Raw genomic sequence first — 24791 nt, 5'->3', positions numbered from 1 at the left:
TCAACTATTAGCCGGCAATCTGTATCCGTGTGTGGGTAACTATTCCAATAACACACCAATGTCCTTTACCACACGCAGCAAAGGTTACCAACGGTAGTGACCTTTTGGAAAATTGATTTTTCCTAAAGAAATCGATCGATGACCCCTTTTACCGTTGACACTACTGGGGCCGTCGTTTTACGATGCAAACGTTCATTTAGTTTCTTCCGGCACCATCTGGCCCCACTCCGGCATTCCACGGTACTTTTATTCAAAGCAACACTTTATAACGGATAGGTGTGTATTATTCACTCCACGTCAACGCCATTAGGCGTGGGGAGGAATATTAAAACACATGCATGTAAATGTCCTCGCCCAATATCTGACGGTGTATGATGGTACTTGAATATTAGATACGTTAACCTCTTATCACCGGCGCAACTCTATCCATCATATCACCCAGGCTCAAATTATGTATCATGAAAAAATGAACAGACAATTACTTACAATGTTTTATGAAATTCAGACTCACCTACTAATCACGAGAATTCATCTTTAATTAATTGCTGAAACCTTCTTTTTCTCATTTCAGGTAAAACGTCTATAATGCACCTAACTTTTGTTCGCTAAATTTGTTCGTTAATACACAATTCGTAAGTGGAATTTACTTATTTACTTTTCTTACCTCTAAATAGTTCAAAATGTTCACAACACTCAAAAAGCAATGGATGTGACAGCTAAATTTAGATTTGTTTACGAATCACCGTCCAACCGGCCTACTGCCATTGATTTTTGTGTCATCAATGTCTACTACATCTAACAACGGATTACATTATAACAACCTTGACTTGCGATGTATTAAATTATTTCATGCTAAACTTACTGCTTTCTTACTACAATCTTTTTTACAATAAATTACAAACATTTAATGTGCACCCCCTTTTTAATTTGTCGTTGAAACAAACATCGCTTTTGCTTACTTTGCAACATATTTCTCAAAATGTTTGTTCGTTTGTGTCTCGTGTCTGTCGTTGCTAGTCTCAATTAAAGAGACGCGCCACAGTCACAGAGGGGTTTACTCTGTAAGACGTTGATATTTGGTGAAGAACAGGAACACCTGTTCGAGCGACGTTTGACCGAGAGCGTAGTCCTCTATTTCCAGCGACTGTCTGGAGCTTTCCATCAGACCGAACATCTGGGACCATTTCAGGTCCGTCACCGGTATGTGGAACGTGAGCGAATCTTCGTATTCCTCTCTGTAAAGATTGAACAATGAAATATCGTTATGGAAATAGGCGCTGCTTTCGACCACCCAGCCAAAATACTCACTTTAACACTGCCCCATTGAAGCGACTCATTACAAAGTCTTTCACACCGGCGACACGCTTTTGCTGCGCTTCGGAAGTTCCCCGTGCTACCTTGACTGTTAGCAGGAATCCTTTGGAGAATTTATTCTTCAGATGTTGCGTCGAACCGAGACACTTAAACTCCCCATTCACCATGATGGCTAGCCGGGTGCATAGGGCCTCACACTCTTCCATGCTGTGCGACGTCAGCACAATCGATTTGCCCGAATTACGAATCTTGCAAATCACATCCCAGAACTGTCGCTTTGCCCCCGGATCCATACCGGTGGTCGGTTCGTCCAAGTACACCACCGATGGATTACCAAGCAGTGCCAACGCCGTGCTGAGCTTTCGCTTGTTGCCCCCGCTGTACGCTTTCGTGCGCTTGTCGAGATGCTTCGTGAAGTTCAGCTCTTCCGCCAGGATGTACGACACATTTTTCACCTCTTGCTTTCGTACGCCTCGCAGTAGCGCAAAAATACGTAATGTTTCGCGGCCCGTCAGATCTTCCAGCAGTGCGTCAAACTGTGGACAGTACCCGATTTGACGATGTGCCCGGTTCATATCCGTACGCAGACTGATACCCTTTACCCAAGCATCACCGGACGTAATTTCCTCATCGCCGGTCATCATCTTGAAAGTCGTGGTCTTACCGGCCCCGTTGATGCCCAGCAGCCCGAAGCACTCTGAATGGTTGATGCCAATTGATAGGCTGTTTACCGCTTGGAAATTGCCGTAATACTTTGTCACATCGCGCAACAGCAAGTTATGTCCATCCATGTCCTTTCGGTTGAGATTCTGTATGCGACGCTTTTCATCCAGCACGTCCGAATCTACGTCGGTGCTGCTAGGGTGGTTAGGCGTTCCGGATGGGCTAGGCTTGGATGTCCGACGGAACATTCGTTGCAGTACGCCATACTCCAGCATAAACAGCAATCCAAAGCTGACACATCCAATCAACAGACAGAACAGTAGATTCCGTATGATGCCAACCTTGCCGAAAGAGAACACCTCCAGATCGCAACAACGTGCATCGTTCGCGCACAAGTTGTTAACGTCACACAGAGGACCAAGCAGCTCGCAAGTCTTCCTACATAAGTTCGCCGTACTGGACGCCGCATTTAGGTTGTTCAACCCGTGGCTCAGGATAAAGTTGGGGAAGAACATAAACACCCACTCAAGGCCCTCGGCCACATCGTTCAGATCAATGCCCTTAAACTTGAGAATGTTGACCGTGGTGAAAAATATAGCACCCGACAGAACGTTCACGAACATCGTGCGTACGAACCCGGTGGCTGACACGCTGAATAGGAACGAGAACAGATACGTGACGGGCAGGGCAGCAAATCCGAAGAAAAGCAGCAGCAGAAACGCTCGCCCCAGCTCCTCAAATGTCGACCAGCCTTCCTCCTGGAAGATGGCCACCGTTGCGATGTAAACCAAGCTGTTCAGCACGAACAGTGTGTAGTCCCACATGAAAGCAAGCAGCCAAAACATGGTCACGTTGGTACCGCTGACGAACTGCAGCAACTTGGCACGCGACGTGCGCTCCTTGATGTAGAACATGATGTACAACGCCGTCACGAATGCCATCGCAAAGCCCGTGTTGAATGCTAGCTGAAACCCGGCGTTCAGGCCGGTGTTGAGCTTTTCCAGCTGCGTGTCCAACCGATACGGAAGCGGTTTGTTCACCACATGCAACCGACACTCGGTGCATTGGGCCTGCAGGATGGCGTTGTATATTAGATTCAGGGCCAACGGTGCCGTGTGGAAGGCTTTGTTGTTAAACCAACCCACGTACGATGAACCGCCGGCGATGGTAGCACCCACGAAATATCTCGTATTTACCGAGGCTATGTCCTCTTTGGACTGGAATGCAAGAACATGGAATTTAAAGCCTTCACGGCCCCTACTAATCGATAGAAGCGAGAGAAACTTACCTTGCGCACAATGTACTCCGTCATATCCTCCTCGATCGTGACTAGATCGCCTTGCTCTGCAAACATATTCTGGAAGGCTTCAACCCTTGCCGGATCACCGTTCGTACCCTGCAGTACTGTGATGGATTTAGCGTAAGCATCCATGTTGATCGCCAGTGCGGGCAGATCGTTTCCTGCCGAGATGCTTCTCGTGATGATGAACGTCATGCAGACGAAGAATATTGGAATTACAAACATCATCACCAGCTGAATCCAGGCGCGTACGGTCGATAAAGACTTCTTGAGCAGCTGCGCTTGTATTTGGTTCAACAGGAGCTCCTTACCGGTCAGCAGGTGCAGTCGTTCTAATGCATCTACAGGGAGATACCCGTCTTAGTAACTCTTGTTCGAAAACATCTCATTAAGCGCACTTACATTCTGAACTGCCTGTCTCTACAACAGCACCGTTTGTATGAGTTCCCGTTTCATCAAAACTGTCACTACCGGCTCTGGGTAAGACAAAAAACAAACAATTATTACACTTTAAATGCAATTCTTCTCAAACAACTCCTCAACACTTACTTCAAGAATACTTCCTCCATTGTAGTGAGCGAGATACCGTAGCTGGTGATGCCGCAGCTATCCATTTGCTGTTCGATATCCTCAAGAAGCCGCTGGAACACGTCAATATAATCCTCCTTCAAAACGAACGATAGCTCCGAACCGATGTCCGTGTCGATCGTAACGTCCGGGATGTACTTCCGCAGTATAGCCAACAGGCGCTGCTTGTCACAGCGTGCATCCTTCACGCAGATCAACCGATATCCAACGCCAAACGATTTCTTCAGGAAGAAGGGCGATCCGACCGCTTTCAGTTTGCCCTCCGCCATGATCGCTATCCGATCGCCCAGCACATCCGCTTCGTCCATGAAGTGCGTGGATAGTAGCATCGTGCGATGTTGCTTTTCCTTCTGCAGTAGATTCCACAGGGCACGCCGGGCGGACGGATCCATACCGGAGGTGGGTTCATCGAGCAGTACCACCTTCGAACCACCGCATAGTGCCATGCCAACGGCAAGCTTTCGCTTCATACCACCGGACAGTGTGTGCGATTGGGCATCACGTTTGTCCACCAGCTCGAGCAACTTGAGATACCGATCGATCTCTTCACCGACTGACTGCACCGGCACACCCTTGAGGCGTGAGAAGAACTTCAAATGTTCATCCACTGTCATCTCGTCGAACAGCACATTATGCTGTGGACAAAGCCCCAGCGATGATCGTACACCCTCAATATCGGTACGGATGTCGTGCCCGTTGATAAGCGCCGTCCCAGAAGTGGGTGAGAAGACACCGGTCAACATGGACATGGTCGTCGTTTTGCCTGCTCCATTATGTCCGAGCAATACGGAGATCTGGTTTTCGTACATCCGCAGATTCAACCCATCCACTGCCGCCTTGTTTCCTTTGTACACCTTGCGAAGTTGCTTTATTTCCACTCCAGCATACCCAGCCGGATCCTGCTCGATGTAGCGGGAATCGGTAGTGGCGCTCTGCTCCTCGCGATTAAACAGTGTGTCACGCGATGGAGTCCGGTTGCGTACCCAGAACTCCTTCGTGAAGGGGAAATACCACGGTCGTGCTATACCGAACTCGCCCGGCATTACCTGCTCCACGTAGAGCGCGATCAGCAGATAAAGCACCGCGTCTACTAGCAGCATAATGATCACCAGCCCAATGTTGAAACCATCATCGATGGTGGCCGGTTCGAAAAGATTTGACCACCGCAGTCCAACCGCTGTTGCCTCGAGCCGAACGGTCAGAAACATTGCCAAGGACATGCCGGAATTGGAGAGCAGGCACATGCCTATCTTTGCGCCCGTTGCCATTTCGTCGTAGTTTTGCTGGCTCACATTGAACGGGAGCTGCGAAACGAACCAGAGCAACCCGGCAATACCGGCCGCCGTGTTGGCCTTGCTGAAAAACACGCTTATCATAAAGCAGAAGCAGATCGTGCTGATGCTGTATATGAAGAAGAAGAACCAGATAAGCGTCCAGTCGGAATTTTCAAAGATGGCCGCCGAGCTAAAGGGAACCTGAAGGAGAAACACCGATTAATCAAACGCTTGGCTTCGCTTCATTATCTCCAGCTGGTACTTACGCAAAGGAGTAGCGTGATGAGTGAAAGCGAGACCGTCAGCAGGATGAGACACTTCACAAACCATGCCGACCAATGCAACCAATTGGAAAGGCCCATAATCTTCATCGCTTCCTTCAGCTGCTTCTCCTTCTCGATGGTGATGTATTTGACCGTGTTGATGCAGGTGTAGAAGAACGATATGACGATGATAAGCGCTAACAGCTGTTGCAAAGCCTCCAGAATCGCATCATCGTAGTACGGTGGGTACGAGTATCTCTGCACATGTACCGTCGGCAACGCGACACCAGCTAGCCGGCGTTCCAGCAATGCCCTGGAGATGGCTCCCTGTATCCCGAGGAATCCTTCCTTGTAATAACTCGGAGAGCCACCATCGTCATCTTCCGGATTTCGCAACCGCGGTGAGAACGGTACCACCAGCATGTTTGTAACCCAGTTCGAAAATTGGAACTCGTCGTTTCGCAGCTCGGCCGGAAACCGCACAGCGAACGTCAGGTTATCCGGCACTGCGTCTCCCATCGTCCAGCTGGCCCAACTGTCGTCGAACTCGACGCCCGCCAAAAATGTCGACTCCACCAGTACGCTTTCCATCTCCCGCGCATCAGCAAACGACGCATAGCTTAATCGCGCCTCAGGATCATTCGCGTTCAACGATCGCACTGCGTTCTGTACGATCTCCTCCAGCAAACCATTCCGGGGCGAGTAGGCAAGCTTAAACTCGAACTTCTTCTCCTGCGCCATTTTAGCCAGATGCGTTAGCCGGTCAGTTTCGAGCGGTTTAAACACCGTGTCGCGATCGACATACTCCGGATCGACCAGTCCGCGCACGAGCAGCAGAATGGAGCAGCACAGTACCGGTATTAGAATTTCAAACAGCGTTTGAATGTAGTGGCGCTTCTGTAGGATCCAGTTCTTCCACAGGAGAAGCACAAACTTCTCCCAATTGCTCGTTGCCATTTGTCTATCGGCCCCCAAACGGCGACACTGTAGAAACAAGGGATGGAAACACATCAATTACAGGGTGTGTGATTTTATAACCAGAATCAACTCTTATCACTATTGGCGTGGCCGTAATGATAACTGGGTCTTGTGACTGATCGCACTGATTTCTCGATGGGAATTTTTCGAGACGAGTTGGGACTTCAGTTCAACGTTCGTTTATGATGAATTGAATTCGTAAAGGGATTTGTTTAAGTGCGTTGTTACACTTTACTAGATAGTAAACTGTTATGTTATCACAAAACAAATTGGATAGATAAGAAGAAAAACTACTTTACGTTGTCAAATTGTCACAAGTGTAATTAACCGAACTCATTGAAATGAATTTTTTGATGGTCTTTATTTTCTAGTTAGAATTCCATGCGTTTTCACTACAGAGATACTTGCATTGTATTGAGTTTCTCTCTTCAATCTTTTTGTTGTTTATATAAGTCGTTAACTTTTACACTTTAATATTTTGCAAACATTTATTCTTGAGACACTTTGGGATATCTTTAACTTCAGTGTGATCGTTAGAGGTCTGTCACCAACAATATTCTGTCTTTTAATAGTCAGCACCGCTTCTACTGACGTGTCCATTTTGCTGTAACGAAGTGAACAACGGATGATGAGTCACTAAACTCGACCAAAACTAATTGCTCGTTACTTAAGCACTTCGTTTTACGCGTTACACAATACGTTTGTCACGTATGTCATTAACAATGTTACGGTTTGAAAACGTTTATCAAACCTTCATATCTTCATCCAGTGGAATGTTTGACTCACTCTTAACATTAAGCACTCACGACGAAATTTGCTTAGACAAACTTATCATCTTTACACTAATTACACTATTAACTCTATGTCAGCAGCTTCTTCACAAACAATTGCACCAAAAGCATTATCTCTATGATCCAAATCTAACTGCACTACATACCGTTGATGATTTAAATGCACTGCTCCTACTTCACTGTAAAAATTTGATCCTCCTTCCGAGAGATTCACCTGCGGGAAACGTTCGATTCGCAGTGACTAACAGCACCACTTATAACGTGCTTTTTGTTATAACAACACCATCCAGCTTATCTATATATGAAGGTGTGATAATCAATTGTCTTCTTCTGTCTGTATGTGTATGTCTGTATCTGTTCGACGAGATATGCATAGGGCGCGAATGTTTTGCCCGTATCGCTCGGCCAGGAAATTGGGTACCCTTCCGGCAATCAAAACCCAAGCATTCGTGGGGCCGCACATCGAGCACACGACCAATACTGGTTCCCCGGCATCGTGATAAGATAAACACAGCTGGAAGAAGCGGAGCGGACACCCCAAGATTGAGTCACAGCCCCGCAGTCAGACACGCGGCCATTCGGGGTCCCTTTATAACCCAATAAAGTAAGCCCCCTGGAAGAATACACACCACCGGGGGATGATACACACGTGTGGACGACCTGAGTTGGTTTTATCCGGTTTTCATTGATAGCCAATATGTTTCGAGAAGGTGGCCGTTTTGGCAATCGATAAGGCGACTAATCTCTAGCGACCGAATGGTATCGCGAAACAACACCATGAAGATGGTAGCGCCAAGCGCTTTTCTTTAGTCCAAGACAATCAGTTTGTGAAAGCTTTTTGCCGTCCAGCATCGCCGTGGCAAGCGATGCAATCTCATGTTCCATGGACGTATTCGCAGTTTTTGCAGCGTAATGCCATCGATATTATTCATTGACGAAACGATACGGGCGCGTCGTTTGGCTGCATGTGACTGACTAAGCGCGGGGCGTATTGCAAACCTTATCGATGGGTTGCGATTTTGCGGTATGGGAGAATCAAATCACAACAAAGTGTGACTCATTTTTACGGCCACCGGAAACCGGATGGAACCATTTGAGAGCATTTGATCGTGCGAGGCTCGATTGGGTGGTGAGAAAGTTCTAGACGGAAGTGCCAAGGTGTCAAGATGAAGGAATCATTTTTTTAATTGACATTTTCATTGTTTTCGTGTATTTTCGGACGAGGCGAATCGTCTCAAAAAATCTGTAGAACTATTAACCAGGTGGGAAACACAATTGAATAATTTCGATACACACATGGGGCACTCAGGAATAAATATTTGGTAAAGTCAAAATTAGCTTGCCTACGTTGATCTAAGACACATTTTTATTCAGATATATGCAAGTATGGAATATTATTGGAACTCATTACGGAAATTAAGTTAAGAAGAGTAAAAATTTAATAAATTAATTTATTAAAAAAGAACCAATAGAACTCAGAACTCAAAATAATCATTCGTTATAAAATTATTTTAGATCCGATTGTGACTTTCGTCAACCAAAAGTTCCCAGAATTTTAATGCCCTGCCATGGCACACTTCGTGAAATTAGCTAAAAAGCACTTAATAAGCTTTTGTACTAATTTTCATGAGTATAAATTTCCATGGTATTCAATTCTATTTTTAACGCTCTCGCGTATATTTGTAGCGATTATTTAATTATTTAGAATACATTATTCATACCCGGTATACTGCAGCAATCGCTAATATAATGATAAACAATCATATTATTACTTCAAACCAGCAAAACAAACAAAGAGCTTTGAATGGCAAACATCCCACCCATATAGCTGTTTAATTAAAACACACAAACTAAGCGGGGAAAATTGTGTCATTGGCTGTGAATTTTATCTCGCCACAATAACACCACATCCCGGCGTAATTAAATGGGAAGCTGGAAAGGTTAGACATAATTATGCCAGTGTGGCTGTCGTATGGTTACCGAGGGTGACATTGTCCGGTATGCGCTAATTGATCCAATACGTTCGTGGCGATAGAATCCCTTCCAGGTCGAGCTTCAATTCGGCTTTAACTAAGCCCCTTTAAGCTGCAGATTGTTCGATTTCCATCCTGTTTTTTGTCTGCTATCTACTAACAAATTAACCCTCCGCTGCTGCCGTACATAAACACCGGCAGCGGCCTAACACGCTTGGCAGCTCCCGGGCCAAACACAATGCTCCATTTCGGTGCTCTAAAACACCGCACCCCGTCTACTGCGACCAATCGACACACAAACGCATCAATGATGCAGAGCAATTGATTCATCACACACGTACTTCATCACCTTCGCGCACTTCAGCTGCGCCGCTGCCAACGCAAGGAACGGAAGCTGACCAGATTGGGTAACGAGAAGCGAATGCAATTTTCAATAATAGAATAATCAAACTATGAAATTCTGCTGCTACTTCTTGCGCCTCGTCGTAGGTGCTCCAGTTCTGTTTGCTACGGTGAATGTTTGCCTCCATGCCTTATCAGTATTCGCACGAGTGCACCACCGAAACGGAAGTCCTTACTGTCAAACGAGCCGTACAATCGCACACACACACACACTACATCGAGCTTGTACAGGTGTGCCGGGTGGTTGCAATCCGTACCGGAAACACGGCCTGTCTGCTTCCGGCAGCCGGAACTTACCGAACGGTAAGTTCCGACAGAAATCGATCGGTTGCATGTGTGTTTGGTGGCGCGTAGTGTGATAAGGTCCAGCCTGCTCGCCTGGCTACGCTTTTCTCCGTGTGCATGTATGTGTGCCATCGGTACCGGTAGCTTTTTCCGAAAGTATTCCGTAGCGAAACGCTTGTTTGGCCAAGCCATGGAAGCTGCATTTAAGTGCAATAACAGATGCAATGCTCACATTCACATGTTGCAACGGCCTTACTTTAAAAGGTTTTCCAACCAGAGTTGTGAAAAAAAAAGCTTTCCACTAATGGACCGTTTGGAGGTTTGCCGTTCCGCACTTTTACTTCATTTTAGCACTGGAACCTGTTGAGATGGTAAGCTTTGCTTCATTGGAAGAGATTAAAAGCAATGTTGGTCTCGTTCGTTATGGCTTTAAAAACATTAAAAGCAGTAGCATAATTCCAACAACTGTACAATTAAAGCTGTTCGAGAAAAATCTTCTACACCATCGTACTTGTTGATCAAGTACGGGGCGAATTACTCATTGATGATTCATCGAATGCTAGTCAGTGCAGGTACAGGCAGTCTCCGAGATACGCGGTTCCTCTTATACGCGGATTCGGAGATACGCGATTTTTGGAAGTTTGACAGATGAGCTAGTTTATAGTACAAAATCTTAGCAAAAAGATGAAAATTGGTCAAATTCTAACTTATTTTAATGTATTCTTTCTTAAAATCGCCTGATTTGGTGGAAAAAATTAAGTCCAGAGAAGGAAGTCGACTCGCTGACTTTGAAGTATAAACCAAATTGCACCAGGATTCGACTTACACGGAAATTCGAGTTACGCGAATTTTTTCCAGGTTATGGCGGTTCCCTATAATAGCGTATCTCGGGGACTGCCTGTACATTGCAAATAATCTTGACTTGGTTTGAGTTGATTCCGGCATCGATATTGCGCCCTCGATTCGATTCTGCTGACATTTCTCATTGTTATGCTTTTCCTGCACGAAGCGTCCTTTTAATTACAGTAATGCAACCATTCAGTAGCTCTGCGGTAATTTATCGTAAAAAAAAAGAAAATTTCTCAGTATTAAGCTCCCATAAAAATGCTCCAATCATGCATTAGCTTGTTATATTATTCATTGCATTCAATATCTACATCCCAATTTGCTAGGGGCCTAGAGAAAGAAAGGCGGAACATTACGCGGAAAACCTTCGCTGACACACATGCCACATTCCATGAAACGTACGATGCATAAAACATTTTATCGCTCGTTTTAAAGCACAGTTTTGTAATCTCTGTTAAGCACACGAACACGAGGCTCCTCCTGGTGGCCTGGTTGGTGTGCCCAGATCGATGGGATGTTTTATGTAACCCGAGCCCGTACATATATAATCCACCCCGCGTATGCTTATTATTCACACATCCAGCTGATATTCAGCGCACAGAGACAAAGAGCGCAATTTATCTCTCCAGCACGGCGACCATGCAACCAGACAGATCATTTAGGCCGGATCTAATCGGCACATTCCGGCAATAAATATGCACACACTTGTGTGATAAGCGCTCTGGCATGCAATCTAAATGTGGTCGATTTTATGATCGACATTATGGCGAACCCCACGTAATCGGGGACGTTTCAAGCTCTGGTGAAAGCTGGCGAAGATCGATAAAAGTGTTGCAGAATTTTGGCGAATTTTTTTAGAATTAATTGTACGGCTTCGAATAGTAGCTTAATTGAAGGTATTTCTTGTTTAGTGGTGTCCACTAGAGATGTGCCCGCTGAGTAAGAGTGAGTGAGTGAGTTGAAACCTTCGCGAGAGTGAATGAGTATAAATCAGCATGAAGAGTTTTTATGACTTCTTTAACCACTCTTTTGCATTTATGATCACTGTCACCCTTTGTGCCGACTAGAAATTCACTCCGGAGTGAGTAATACTGTTTTATCACTCCTTTTGGATGATGAAAATAACTCTGTAGGTGTGATTAATTATTCTTTATAAATTTTTCACATATAATTTGTTTTAATATCAACATATTTTTTGTACATTTATTTTTCAGCTGGCTTTGCCAATAACATCCATCAAAATTGTTTATTGCAAACCACAGTAAAAATATAATTTCGTTTAAACTGTTTTTTTGTTTTAACAAGGACTGTTAAAAATTGATCACACGGTCCTCGGCCGTCATAATGGAATTAAATAAATATACGATTTATTTTTCCAAGTTTGCATTCCTGGTTAATTTCATAACGTATTGGAATACGAATCTAATTTCCAGGTTTTCGGTATCAAGGTGAATTATCCAGTGTAATACATTTTAATGAATCTCAAAAGAGTGATTGAAAGGTTTCATATCTTTAAACCCACTCTTTTACTCTGATTCAAATCATTGAAAAGAGTGATTATTCTCATCTCTAGTGTCCACATTAATATTAGTCCTGAGACCTGAAAGAGTACTTTGTGTTTTTTTATATAAACTTTTGAAGAAATCCGACATTTTTACGTTCAAACTAGGATAAATCAAGTAGAAAGCTTCGCCTCGTTCTTGTTATCTTCTTATCTTGGGATCCCAAAATTCATCTGAAAGCTCTTGTGAAGTGAACCTCCCTAACAACGATTTATTCTCATTAAAACCGACTCGACTGACAATTCGATCAATGGACACCACTTAATAACGGAACGGCCATTGTTCAGCAATAAACAATCGCCAAATTGGCGAATAAGGCTTCATCAATCATAATAATTTGCATCAATTGGCATCAGCCTACCTTTGCCTGCTGCTGCTGCTGACTAATGATTAGCACAATGCTCATTCAGCACAGGTAAGGGAAAGGAATCCGGTATCGGAGAAAAGCTTTTCATTTTAATTTCCATTCAACACACACACAATGTTTCGCTTTCGCTCTTATTACGGCGATTAGCTTTACGGCGGATGATAGGCGAACGCACGTCCTTGTTTTCACAAGTCCTAACCGAAATGGCGCACCAGAAACCGCCCCCCCCCCCCCCCCACCCGTCAACTGACTGTCGGCCATTTTGTTACATAATTCTTCACTCACCGCAGACAACAAAACCTTTCATACGGCGCGCCGTTCGGTGAGGCAACGAAATCAATTAACAACCAGTTATTCCATCAGCGTGGTTGGCGTCCACGTTTCCCGGCCCGGAAGTGTGGTAAATATTTATCGACAAAGTTATCACGCTTTAACGTACATTAATTATCGGCACAATAAAATGGAGGGAATGCGTCGTGGGCGTACGGGGTGGAGATATTAAATCTAGAAAATCTTTACCTAAGACTGGCTTAGGTTGGATCCGCGTGAGATACATTACGTGGAAAACAAAGGAAAATAATCAATTTGCCGTAAAAGCTTTTCATCCGGATTGGTTCTGGGATCGGGGAGGACGGTGGTCAATTGGTTATTTCACATCCACCGTCACCACGTGCGTCCACAAAGGGCATAAATGATGGACGCAGTTGTGCTGGTACGTTCGATGAAACTTCACAAGGACATATTCCCGGTGCACACCAAACTCAAGCCTTCGAATCATTAGGATAGTTTTAGCTGGCCCATGCTGCTAAGGCGATCGAACGGATCGGACTTGGAGCAGATCGCACAAGGAACTTCATTCCCTCCCATACGTCACCCAACGTACCAAAAACGGGTACGGGAAAACTCCAATCCGATTAGAGATGGATTAGGCCTCGTCGTGGCGTAGACTTCCATTTGCAAGAGCCCCCTAAAGATTTCCTGGTTCGTTTCGTGGTTCCTGCAGGTGTATTGCATTGGACGTAGTTAATACTTTCTCCAGCGAAAGGTTACGGTTAAATGCAGTAGTGTTGTTTTTTTTCGGTGTGTATGTGGTGGTGGTGGCAAATAGATTAAACCGTACGACTCACCGCATGATCCTTCACAAATTCCTGTCCGACAACCCGTCAGCCACCAGGCTGCTCCATCGACAGTTAAGCCATTGTTTGTGGGGTGTTTTCGTTCGGGCTTAAAATTTCCTCCCGGTGGTGGATGTCGGTGTTCGTTAGACGGGATTCTATTCGCAGGCGTAGAAGCAGGTGGATCTGTAAGCGAAAGTTAAAAAAACTTACTAATAGATTTAAGATACTCGATATCGGCTTTGGATGAAGCTGTGGTGAACGTCAGAGTAACAAATTTGGATAACTACATGAAGTGAAAGATTTTCCCTGAATACATTTATTTTAAGCTGTTGGTTTTGAAGATGTACTTTAACAGTCTTTGGTTTAATTTCTGAAAGATTTAGTATCTTTGCTTCTTACAAAAATATATTTTACTTTGAATTGTTGTTCAGTAAACTATATTTATTTTGATTTTTTTATCCTTAAACACTGATGACTTATAAAACACTTTTATATTTATTTTTCTTATTAAACATAATATTTACCATGGATACATTCTAAAAGCAGTCTATTTAAATTGTTCTTCTTTCTCACTGTTCAGTGAAACTATATTTATTTTTATTTTTTTATCCGTTAACACTTATGACTTATAAAACACTTTTATATTTATTTTTCTTATTAAACATAATATTTACCATGGATACATTCTAAAAGCAGTCTATTTAAATTGTTCTTCTTTCTCACTGTTCAGTGAAACTATATTTATTTTTATTTTTTTATCCGTTAACACTTATGACTTATAAAACACTTTTATGTATATTTTTCTTATTAAAAATAATATTAAGCATGAATACTTTCTAAAAGCAGTCCATTTAATTTGTGCTTCTTTTTCACTTTTCAGTGAATTATATTTCACTTTTAATTGTTGCTCAGTAAGCTATATATATTTTTATTTTTTTATCCTTTAACACTTATGACTTATAAAACACTTTTATATTTGTTGTTCTTATTCAAAATAATATTAAGTAGGAATACATTCTAAAAGCGGTCTATTTAAATTGTTCTTCTCTTTCAAAATTATTCAACATTCCTTACCAAGCCAATCAGTCACTTAAAAGTTTGTATTATCAAAACAAAACTAATAAGTGCATTATGATAAACGATCGTTACCGTTTTCTTTCTACAAAACCCATCCATTTTATTGAACCCATTACGGGGCCAAATGTCATTATTTACCTCACCCACACCCGCAACACTTCCCCAAGCCGGTAAAGAAAACATTTCCCAACCAAGCGGGGAGGGAAACGTGAAAAGTGGAATTTTCCTGGAAAATGCGGAGACGATAGTTTGCTTCACCACTCTAGTAAAATATTATCTTTGCTTCCATTCAGCCTATTTATCTGGTTTTTCCTCCGCTGATAAACCATCCTAGCAAAGGCCAGGCTTTTCAGTCGTAAACTACGGGAAATTGGTGCGGAAAAATGGAAAATCATTGCGAACGGGACGTGGAAAATGGAAGCACCCGTACCGGGGAGCCACCATAGATCGAACCTTCACTGATGAAAGGAGAATTTTGGGCAAATGGCGTGAAAGTGTGCCTCTCTATTGTGAAGCGTTCAAGTACGATACCGAAATGCCGAGGGCTGGATATCGTCGATTCGTGCTATTCCTGGTTGGAATGTTCGGGTTCAGAACAGAATGCAACAACGACAACAGCAATGTAATCGATTTCGAGAGGAAAACTCGGGAAACTCTGCAGGGATTAAAAGGGGAAAGAAAAGCATAGTGCTTCGTGTCTTTTGTTGGTTGCTTTTTCCGCACTGTGTTTGCTGTACACAGAATCGGAGAATAATTTCATATTCATTAAAGTAAGTGCCCACATACGTTCTATTGCTGTGAAACATCTGACGATGCTTCTCTCGCCGATCGTATCGGAAAGCTTCTCTTTTGTTTCACCCTTTTGTGCTGTATGCTATCACAATCAACCGCTGGCTTTCTTATCGATCTGAAGCGCTGCACAGCACCAGCAGTGAGGAGGTGTTAACTTAATTTTCCTTTTTATATATGACCCAATTTGGGACATCTCTTTTCTGAATAGCAAGAGGTCACACCGTTATGTGGGTGGTGCACATGGTAAAAACTTTTACTGCCGGGTGTCGAAATATTGATTGCATTTTCTACAGCACCCACCCACCTACTGGGTTGGGCAAGGCTTTTCCAGCCCCAAAAGACAGTACCGATCATTTTCATAATTGCGAACCGAAACACCGGCGAAACCGCACAAGTTTTAATGATTTCATAACAATTGTACCACTAACCCCCCCTCGGGGTGGGTGGCATCTTCGTGCACGGAAGCCGAGCCTTTTAGCGGGAAAACTTTCCGCCGCCTGCTGTTCCGTTTAACGTTCGAACCGAAATTGCTTCAAACTGTCGTTAGAGTAGGCCTTGCCAAAGCTCGACTTAAGCAGCTCGCTATTAATTAACCAGAACACGTGGCAATTAACTTATTTTTTTTTGTTCTTTGTGCAACCATTAAATGAACATCGCAAGGAAAACACGCTCGTTTTCTTTGGGAAAACTTTAAATTGCACTTTAAACTTTGCTCAGCCGTTAAAGCCATTCCAAGCTCAGTAATCGATATTGGTGCTGTTTCGTCTGCTACCAATCAAAATTAACATCGGCTCTTCAGTTTCTTGATTTACTCTTAATAACCGAGGTGCTTTTGTTATCTGAAACTGTGCATCACCGTACTGCATGATTTAATGGCTTTGTCCTTGCATACATCCAATTTTCTTTACTGCTCATATGAAATCTTTTAAAGCAATTTCCACCCCAAAAGCAGAGATTTTTCTCGCTTTTCCCGTTTTCGCTCGTAAAATAATCCTTTGTAATGGGATACGCCACCCGGAAATCGTAGGAACCATTTCCGCTAAATTATGTATGCCTCTTTGATGAAAGCACCCGCCCGCGAAAGCCTTTTAACTGCGAACTCGTGCTATCCGGCACAGCCGCCAGTACACCATAAGTCCCGAACGTCGTTGAATCTGATCCTTTTCCAATGTGGCACATCGCCTTTCTTGTGCCTCACTTGTGGCGCCACGTCTAATCTCTTTATTTTGGAATACAGATTTCTTTCTATCTCTCTGTCGCTCGTTCGCCATGCTTTCCATACGCGAAACGGGCAGTCCCAAACCGCAATCAACTCCAGCAGCGCGCAAGATGGCACCGCACGTTGAAAGGTCCCCCGGAGGGGTTGTTTCGGTGGATGGAGTTTTATTTCACTCGTAAAACGCGTGACACGATGCCAATCGCCATTATGCGCTGTGCCACCGGGAGGGTGAGATACATTCGATGGGCCACAGAATTAACTTGGCGTTGCGGGACGGGAACTACGTTGCGGCGTGAGAGATAGGTTTATCACGCATCGATACTTTTCGCACTATTAATGCGGCTGGAGCGGCGATTTATTCCGTATCGATTGGGTCTCGCAAAAACATGCTAGTTCTTAGCGCTAAACGGTTTCTGGTGGGTTAGTTGGGGTTGTGCTCCGTCATGTGGTAGGCTATCGAAAATCGATGGACTTAATGCCGGGTGCTCAATCAACAAAACAAATTCATCATGCAGTGGCTAAGGATTGCTTCCCGATGAAATGTTTATTCAAGAGTTCCTCGGATAGTAAAATATTGTCATCATTACAGAAGCGGATAGATGTAGGCTTTAAGATTTGTCCTAAATTAGACAAATATAAACTCCATCAATAAATAATGTAGATTTGCTAGCTACATCAAGGTTAATACAACGTTTGTCAATTTATGCTCTTATATGCATCTATGTTATTGATAATATTTCGCAACTATTCTCTTCATTTCATTTTATTTCATTATTATTATCTTTTTAAAAGCTTTTTCTTAAAAGCTTAATTAAAATACAAACTTACTAACAATAATCTTAGGATGCATTTACACCTAGAATCTAACAATAGATATAAAGCAGGTTTAGAGGATAAGAGGAGAGAAAGTTGGTATATGGGGATATGTAAAGTTAAAGTTTCGAGGAAGAGAGTCAAGTTAGGAAAGCAGCTAGAGACAATTTAAAATCAAAGCAAGTAAAGAAAAAAACGGTTCCAAAAACGGTTCACGGTGCTCGGATTTGGTATGGCGACATGGTAAACACAGGAGATCGCGAGTTCTAAGGTTGTGCAAGGCATAGAAAGGGACTAAGGATCAGGAGATCAGGAGCGTCAGTGTTACCAAAAATTAGGCTGACAACAAACATTGCTTGCGCCCTATCACGCCTGACGTCTAGCGTATCTAGGCCTAAGATTAGTCAACGATCGACATAAGATGAGAAGAAACCTCTGGCACGACTCAACAGACATAAGTACATTGTCAAAACATTCTGATTTGGAGTTATATATTGAACGTTGACTGCGCGCTGATGTGAACGTTTTCAACTCATTGAATCTACTTTATCATAAAAAAGTATATATTTTCCCATTTCCTCCAAGGTGCTTTCGTCACTCAGCAACAGGCATCTGATCGGACTTAACAGAACCAATCGAAAGCTATAACCGCAGCTCAAACAGCCCTTTATTGGCAGAAAACTTGTGCCTTTTATTGGCTCAAACAGCCCTTTATTGGCAGAAAAAATCACCCTGACATATTTTTCCACATCCATTCCAGATGAGACCCACAACCTTTACCTCAACTTGGTCGAACCCTGAGGAACATAAGCATGAGGTTGATCTCATCATTACTCGCTATTAGTTTCTTTTGATTAGTTGTCTCTAAACTTTAAGTAAAGTAACTCTAGTCCTTTTATAATTATTGTTTTATATGGATATATTTATTGTGAATATTTTAAGGTTTATTTACTTATATTTCAAATGAAAAAACGAATAATTTTGAAGATATGTTAAAGATTGGCTTGAAAATTAACAATTTTTATAGATCATTTCTGCAAGCATTCTTACCATAATCTACGCTACGCGCAATTAAAATACGCAACATCTTCGTATAACATTTCACTCACGAGCCTTATCTCGTCCATTTGATGTTTCGAACACTCGAAGCAGTACGCTAACATACCGTTCTGCCCTTCTTCATCCCATTGAGATTATCCGAGATTATGGCAGCCAAAGCGACTGAACAGTATGCTTGCTACAGCAGAAAACTGCTATATTTAAACATTTTATTACCAGTGGAGACGGGAGAGTAGAACCCATCTGCTTCGCTGCTTCACACATACATACAGCACACACCCGCGATCGACAAGCGGCGCCCATCCGAGCGGCGAAAGCCGTTCTCGTTAGGCTTAGGCCACCATCAGGCACAGCGGATTAGTAATTATGTTCTCATTTTGTCTGATTTCACATTTTTTACAATCCGCCTTTTTCCACGTTAATTTTCGCACATCTTCGCTGCCTTTGCCGGGTGAGCTTTTTTTTTTTGTTTTGGAAATTCGTATCGCACAGTTTCATCCTTCGCGTACTTGTGTAATGCTGGCGTAATCATTTTTACTCCTTTCGTGGAACAAATTACAAAAGGCTGATGGGTCACTGTCACGGTACAATAAAGAAAGCGAGAGAAGTGCTAGATGGTAAGAACGTTTCTACTGGAAAATTATTATCATCCAGCGGGCACTGCTTTTCCCCTGAGTGGAGCAGTTAGAACTGCTGAATGTGGAGTCTATTTTTTTATACATCTGCGACTTGGACCCCGCGCTATCGTTCCGAATTATCCCTGCGCAGCCATCCGCCACCAATCTGCGAATCGAATAACGCTTTCCTCCACGCCACCGTTCGTCAGTGATGGGAGCGTGGGAAAAGCTGTTGAGTAATTAACTTTAACGAGCACCGGAACATCAACAAACTGCGTGTGTTCTGTTAAAACGCAAGCGTGAGCGATGGATGGATTTAGAAAACCTCACCGTCAGCTGCGTACTTTCCCATTTACCCCGAAAGCTTCGTGGAAAAAGTTGGTCAACCTACTCCACGGGCCAGTAGGTAGATAATCGACCAGAGCAGACATTAATTCTAATGAAACGAAAGCTTCTGCGCTAAGCGGAGTTCTTGGAAACTCCCAATGTATGCAACATGTATGAAATGTGCGTGCGGAATGAATTGTTCGACTTTGGAACGATATAATTCGTAAGATCCAACTGGATGCTTCGTCGCTTCCTGAGGCTTCTCAGTGAGCAATTCGCCATGGTACACACGACTTCCGGGATGTTCCCGAAACTTTTGATGTGCTTTAGTGACTTGTGCCTTCGGCTAAATTGCTTCATACCACTACGGCGAAGTTCAGTTCAATTCCCGGGAAAAAAACGGAAGGTTCGCCGAAGATTTCGGTAATATTTGAAAGAAAATTTCGAAACTTTTGTGCCACACAGAATGATTGATCTATTTTACTAACGTCAAGTGTATTAGCATGATTAGTTTTTGGTTTTTGAGGATCAGTGATTAAGCAAATTAGATTTCTTCAATTGAGAAAATTCCCATTACTTGATTTGTTTTCTTGTATTTCTTTACAACTATCTCCACAAGAAGCCACAATTCCACATACTAGGACGATTTTCGCTCAATCTCTGCGAAGAGTTTTTAAATGACAGAAGAAACGGAACCACATCCTTCACAAATAATTTAAGCTCACTAAATTATCCACCCTGCATTACATCCTTCGGCTGTGTGTCCTCCAGAATTTAAACAACCTCCAACGTGACACGCAAACCATTGCTGGTGACACAAACACTGCCCAGCCGTGAAGCATTAATCAAATGCCGCATCCGAACGCGAATGCGCTTGTTCGCCTGCCACCAAACCCACGGCAACGGTTCCCTAATTATGCTTTCAAAATCAATCTTCGTCCGCGTGGTTGCGCGTGGGCGAGCCTGCCTGCACCAGTCACACCGATGTCACACCTTTCACAGAAACAGGTTTCGGTTTGATGAAAGAGTTATTTAAAATAATGATAAATGATTACACGCCAAATGTGACTGTCATGGGCGCAAATTTTGGGTAGATCGTGGATCTCCGTGGAATGTAGCGGTTTCGCCGCGTGGAAATTCCGGGGGTCGGTTGGTTTTGGGAAAATGTTTTTCACCCTGCTGGATAGAATGAACCATTTTCCCCTCCCAAACCGAAGTGGTCCAAAGTAATTGCACCTGAGGATTTGCACGGTGTGGGGGGGGGAGGTCATTGAAGTGAAATGAATATGATGGAATAGCTCGTACCTGGTCCGTTTGAAAGATCGGTTTGGATAAAAATAATTAGAAAAGTTTCAGTTTGCAGTTTGGCTACAGTCAGTGATAACGATGATGTCCGCGATGTTGGACACTTTGCGTTTGTTTCGAAGAATTTCTTGAATTTTCTCTCTCTTCACATTCTTCAAACAAATCCTGATTATGTTGTGATCTTCGTATCGCATATAATAAGCTACGCTATCGTGCAATCTTATCAACGCTGCTTTACCCTCATGCTGATAGAAAGTGAAGATTTTTATCACACTCTTGATGGCAATGGGAAAAGCTTCATCTTCACGTCTCTTCGAAGCAGCCTCCCAACCACCCATCACTCACTCACGTTGGCGCTTGTGTGCTTTCCAAACGGGACAAACAAACACGCTTTTGACGTTCGGCGGAAAAACTAATTACTGACGCCTTTTTTCCGGCACCGAGCTGGATGAATGCCTTCGCCTTCCGGGGCCACTGAAAACGAAAACCATCCTACCATCTCGCTGTGTAGAAGAATGGTCTACTGTGCCCGCAAGGAAGAAACGCAAGATCGGTGGGGTTTCGTTTCCGCCCGAACCGAGCAAAGACATCAAGATCGGCAAATATTTGCCTGTCTATTCTGTCGGTCACGGGACGGAAGCCGGGACTGTGTTTTCACTCACGCCGCAGTTCTAGCGTCCGGTGGTGGCATCTCGCATCAGCAAAAATTGGTGTCAAGAAAAGGTTCCGAGCCAACGTTCCTGAATGAGTTTCATTAATTTTACAAAAAACCCACTTCCCCGACGAACTGACGGGAAAATCGCTCCAGAGCGCAATAACAACCTAAAGCGAGGATGAGTTTGGAAAAAGAAAAACCCATTTTTTTCCGCCGTCATGTGTCCCGTTTCGTGATAATGATAATGGCAGGAGAGAAAATAGAAAAAAAAACCCGGAAATCATGCAACCGTTTCCGCCATTGTTTCATGCCTTTTTCCGAAAATGAAACTCATTTTCCTGCCAGAATTACAACTGGGACAACTGGGCTTCAATTTATGTTCATTTGCCATCTAAAGCATCGCAGTACAAACAATCGCATGTGTTGGGAAGGCAACAGCTTTGTGTGTTGCAGGGCTCAACAACATTCTTTTACTGTTGCCTAAATGTGGACCACTAGAAGTTTACTTGTGTAAGTAGTACATTCGCACAAATGGTCTTAATTAAAATTGTATTATTGCTTCCGACAAAGAGCTTCCACAGCGCAGTGAATTGTGAATTAATACGAGAAACATCCATTTCGCTCAGAAAGCGTACTATTACTCCCATTAAGGCGAATTTTACTTCGCGACACCGGTTTTGTTTTTTACCGAACACTCAACCCTCTAATTAAGTGAATGCTTCAGCTTTTCTCTCTGTACACCTGTACACCTACAATAGCTTGCAATCCATTGTAATCCATTTCTCTTTGATTGCTTTGACAGATCAAAGGACCAGTCACCATCAACGCCATCAGCGGACCAGGAAGTGCTGCCGACCAATTCCGAGCCTTCGGTTGGAACACTCGCGTCGGACGCGAACGTAGACGCATCACAAACAACCACAAGCGAACGGTTGCAGCCGGACGCTGACGATGGTGGTGGTGAACTGACGAAGTTAATTGGCAACGATGAATGTGACATCAGTGACTTCCCACTGCCGGAGCTCCCGGTGAGCAGCAGGCAGGATCCAACATCCTCCGACAGCTTCCTCACGGCAACGGATGCGGAGGATGGTGGCGCGGGTCTGGTGGACGACGCAACCGTACTATCACTAGAAACCGAACAACGAAACCGCGAACGAACCGGCGAGGACGGGGACGCCGAACAGCAGGACGAACAGGGCAGCATGCACTACCGGACGGCAGCGAACGGCGGCAAGCCGACGTACCTGTTCGGTGAAAACGTCAAAAAGAATGGCATCTTTCTCAACAAATCGGGCTGGGTGCAGGTCACCGGCGCACAGCAACCCATCCCGGGCCGGGGAGGGCCCGGATCCTACCCGCTCGGCACGGGCGGTCCCGGCATGTCGGCTGGCATACCAGCAGCAGGTCCGAAAGTAACACGCAAATACATCGAGTATGATGAAAACCGCTACACAGGCCGTTCCGGCACCGGTCCCAGCAAGCTGGAAGATCTGATCAACCGCAACGAATCGCGTGGCAAGGGAGGTAGCCGTCCATCCAACCAACAGCAGCGACAGGACAATGTAACGATACTGAAGATAGATCCGGGGGCATCGTCCGCCTCGCTAGGCAACCGTCCGGCATGCCTTTCGATAAAACGTAACCTAGCGGATGGAAGTCCTCCGCCCGTGACTCCCATCCTTTCGCCACCTCCCGCGTTTCAGGACACGCAGCAGCAGCAGCAACAGCAGCAACAGCAACAACAACAACAATCCAATAAAACCCGCCTCGGGGACATTAAACCCGGCACGAGAATATTCCTCTCGGTGGTGGATAATGAAAACCACAATCCGAAGGGAATGGTATTTTCGCGAAGTTTTGAGTACGATCGACGGAACCGGCGCCCCCCGGAGGAAGCGGCCGAGCAGCGGGGCGGCGGATACGGTGGGGCATCGACAGGACCGGGCAGCAGCAGCAGTACGGATGCCTTTTCGAAAAGTTTTGATTACGATTTTAATCCAACCGGCTCGATGGGCAGCTTGCAACAGCAGCCGGTTGTTGCTGCTGCTGCCGCCGCTGTACAACAGCAACCACTCAAAAGCTCTCTAATAAGGCGCAACCGTTCGCCCACGTTCGCTACCCTTACCGGGAACTCACCGAACTATCTCACGAAAAAGGAGAAACCAGCCAAGCTCAACTCGCCGATCTTTCCGAAAGCCATACCGGGCAACAGTCTCACGGTGAACCGAGCTACACTGGGCTACGCATCAAGCGAGTCGTTGCGCAAGTTTGACAAGAATAAGTCGCTCGATGCTGCGGGTGGATCTATCGGGAGCGGTGCTTTCAACGCGGGTCACCGTTCCCGCCGATCACAGTTCTCGACCAAGGCCAACTCTGCGCCGGGCCTGCCGTACGGCTTTCGATCCGATTCGGTGGGTAATCAACGACTCAATTCCTGTGATAGTGGTGCTAGATCAGGTGAGTTACGAATTCGAGATGCGTGTGTAGGCCAGTGTTTGACATGCCATTTCCATCTTTTTACTTTCAGATTACTCTAACGACGACGTGGACGACGATGATGATATCAGCGAAGATCAGTCCTCCTCCCTGGCACTAAGCTACAAATCATCCACGTCCTACATTAATCAGATGAAGGGACGCGCATCGTTTACCGGCGGTAGTCCTAGTCAGAGCCAGAGCGCACTCCTATCAGCTGGAACATCGCACGGTCTGCTCAAATCGCAGCGATCGCTAACACCCGAACGACTTTACGACAACAACGACGATTATGGCAGCGCTCGGAACCTGAAGAAGCAGCGATCTCTGACTCCGGAGAAACGCTCCCGGACACCGGACGATCGCAGCAAACGAAAAGGCGTTGGCGATCAGGGCAACAACAGCTCGCAGTCGTCGCTCGTATCGCGGCAGAGCTCGGGCTCCCGCAGTAGCACTCTCGAGCGGCAGCAGCTACGCTACGACGAGGGTTATATGCGCACCAGTAGCCGGAGTTCGTCCAGCTCGAGTTACAGCCGGGACGAGAACGTACCGACGACCAGCCCCAGCTCCACCTATCGGCGCAATCAGCTGCGGGGTAATGTGCGACTTCAGCCGGGTCCAACGGCCCTCGGTGGTGATTACAAAATACGCCGATCCAGGTAGGTGATAGCTGTGGCAGTAGTGGCTTCATTTTCTACCTCCATAGTATCTTCCGTTGCCGCTCA

The 24791-nt window shown here is 44.7% G+C and overlaps 2 protein-coding genes across 2 annotated transcripts in view; one reads left to right on the top strand and one right to left on the bottom strand.

The window, feature by feature from the left end:
- Nucleotides 1-24791, top strand: part of LOC128304060 (uncharacterized) — a 161314-nt gene that overhangs the window by 72959 nt on the left and 63564 nt on the right. The window contains exons 4-5 of the mRNA XM_053041186.1: nt 22391-24048; nt 24119-24725. Of these exons, the coding sequence (XP_052897146.1) occupies nt 22391-24048; nt 24119-24725 (2265 nt within the window). The remainder of the gene's footprint in view (nt 1-22390; nt 24049-24118; nt 24726-24791) is intronic.
- Nucleotides 547-6377, bottom strand: LOC128304061 (phospholipid-transporting ATPase ABCA3-like). The gene is made up of 6 exons (XM_053041187.1): nt 5406-6377; nt 3827-5340; nt 3680-3753; nt 3266-3618; nt 1309-3194; nt 547-1235 (listed from the first exon to the last, which is right to left on the bottom strand). The coding sequence occupies exons 1-6, from the start codon at nt 6357-6359 to the stop codon at nt 1055-1057; spliced, it is 4962 nt and encodes a 1653-aa protein (XP_052897147.1). The 5' UTR covers nt 6360-6377; the 3' UTR covers nt 547-1054.

This window comes from Anopheles moucheti, chromosome 3, assembly GCF_943734755.1.
Source record: "Anopheles moucheti chromosome 3, idAnoMoucSN_F20_07, whole genome shotgun sequence".
NCBI lineage: Eukaryota > Metazoa > Arthropoda > Insecta > Diptera > Culicidae > Anopheles > Anopheles moucheti.
The sequence above is the reverse complement of the archived record's forward strand: the minus strand, read 5'-3'. Positions and strand labels throughout refer to the sequence as shown.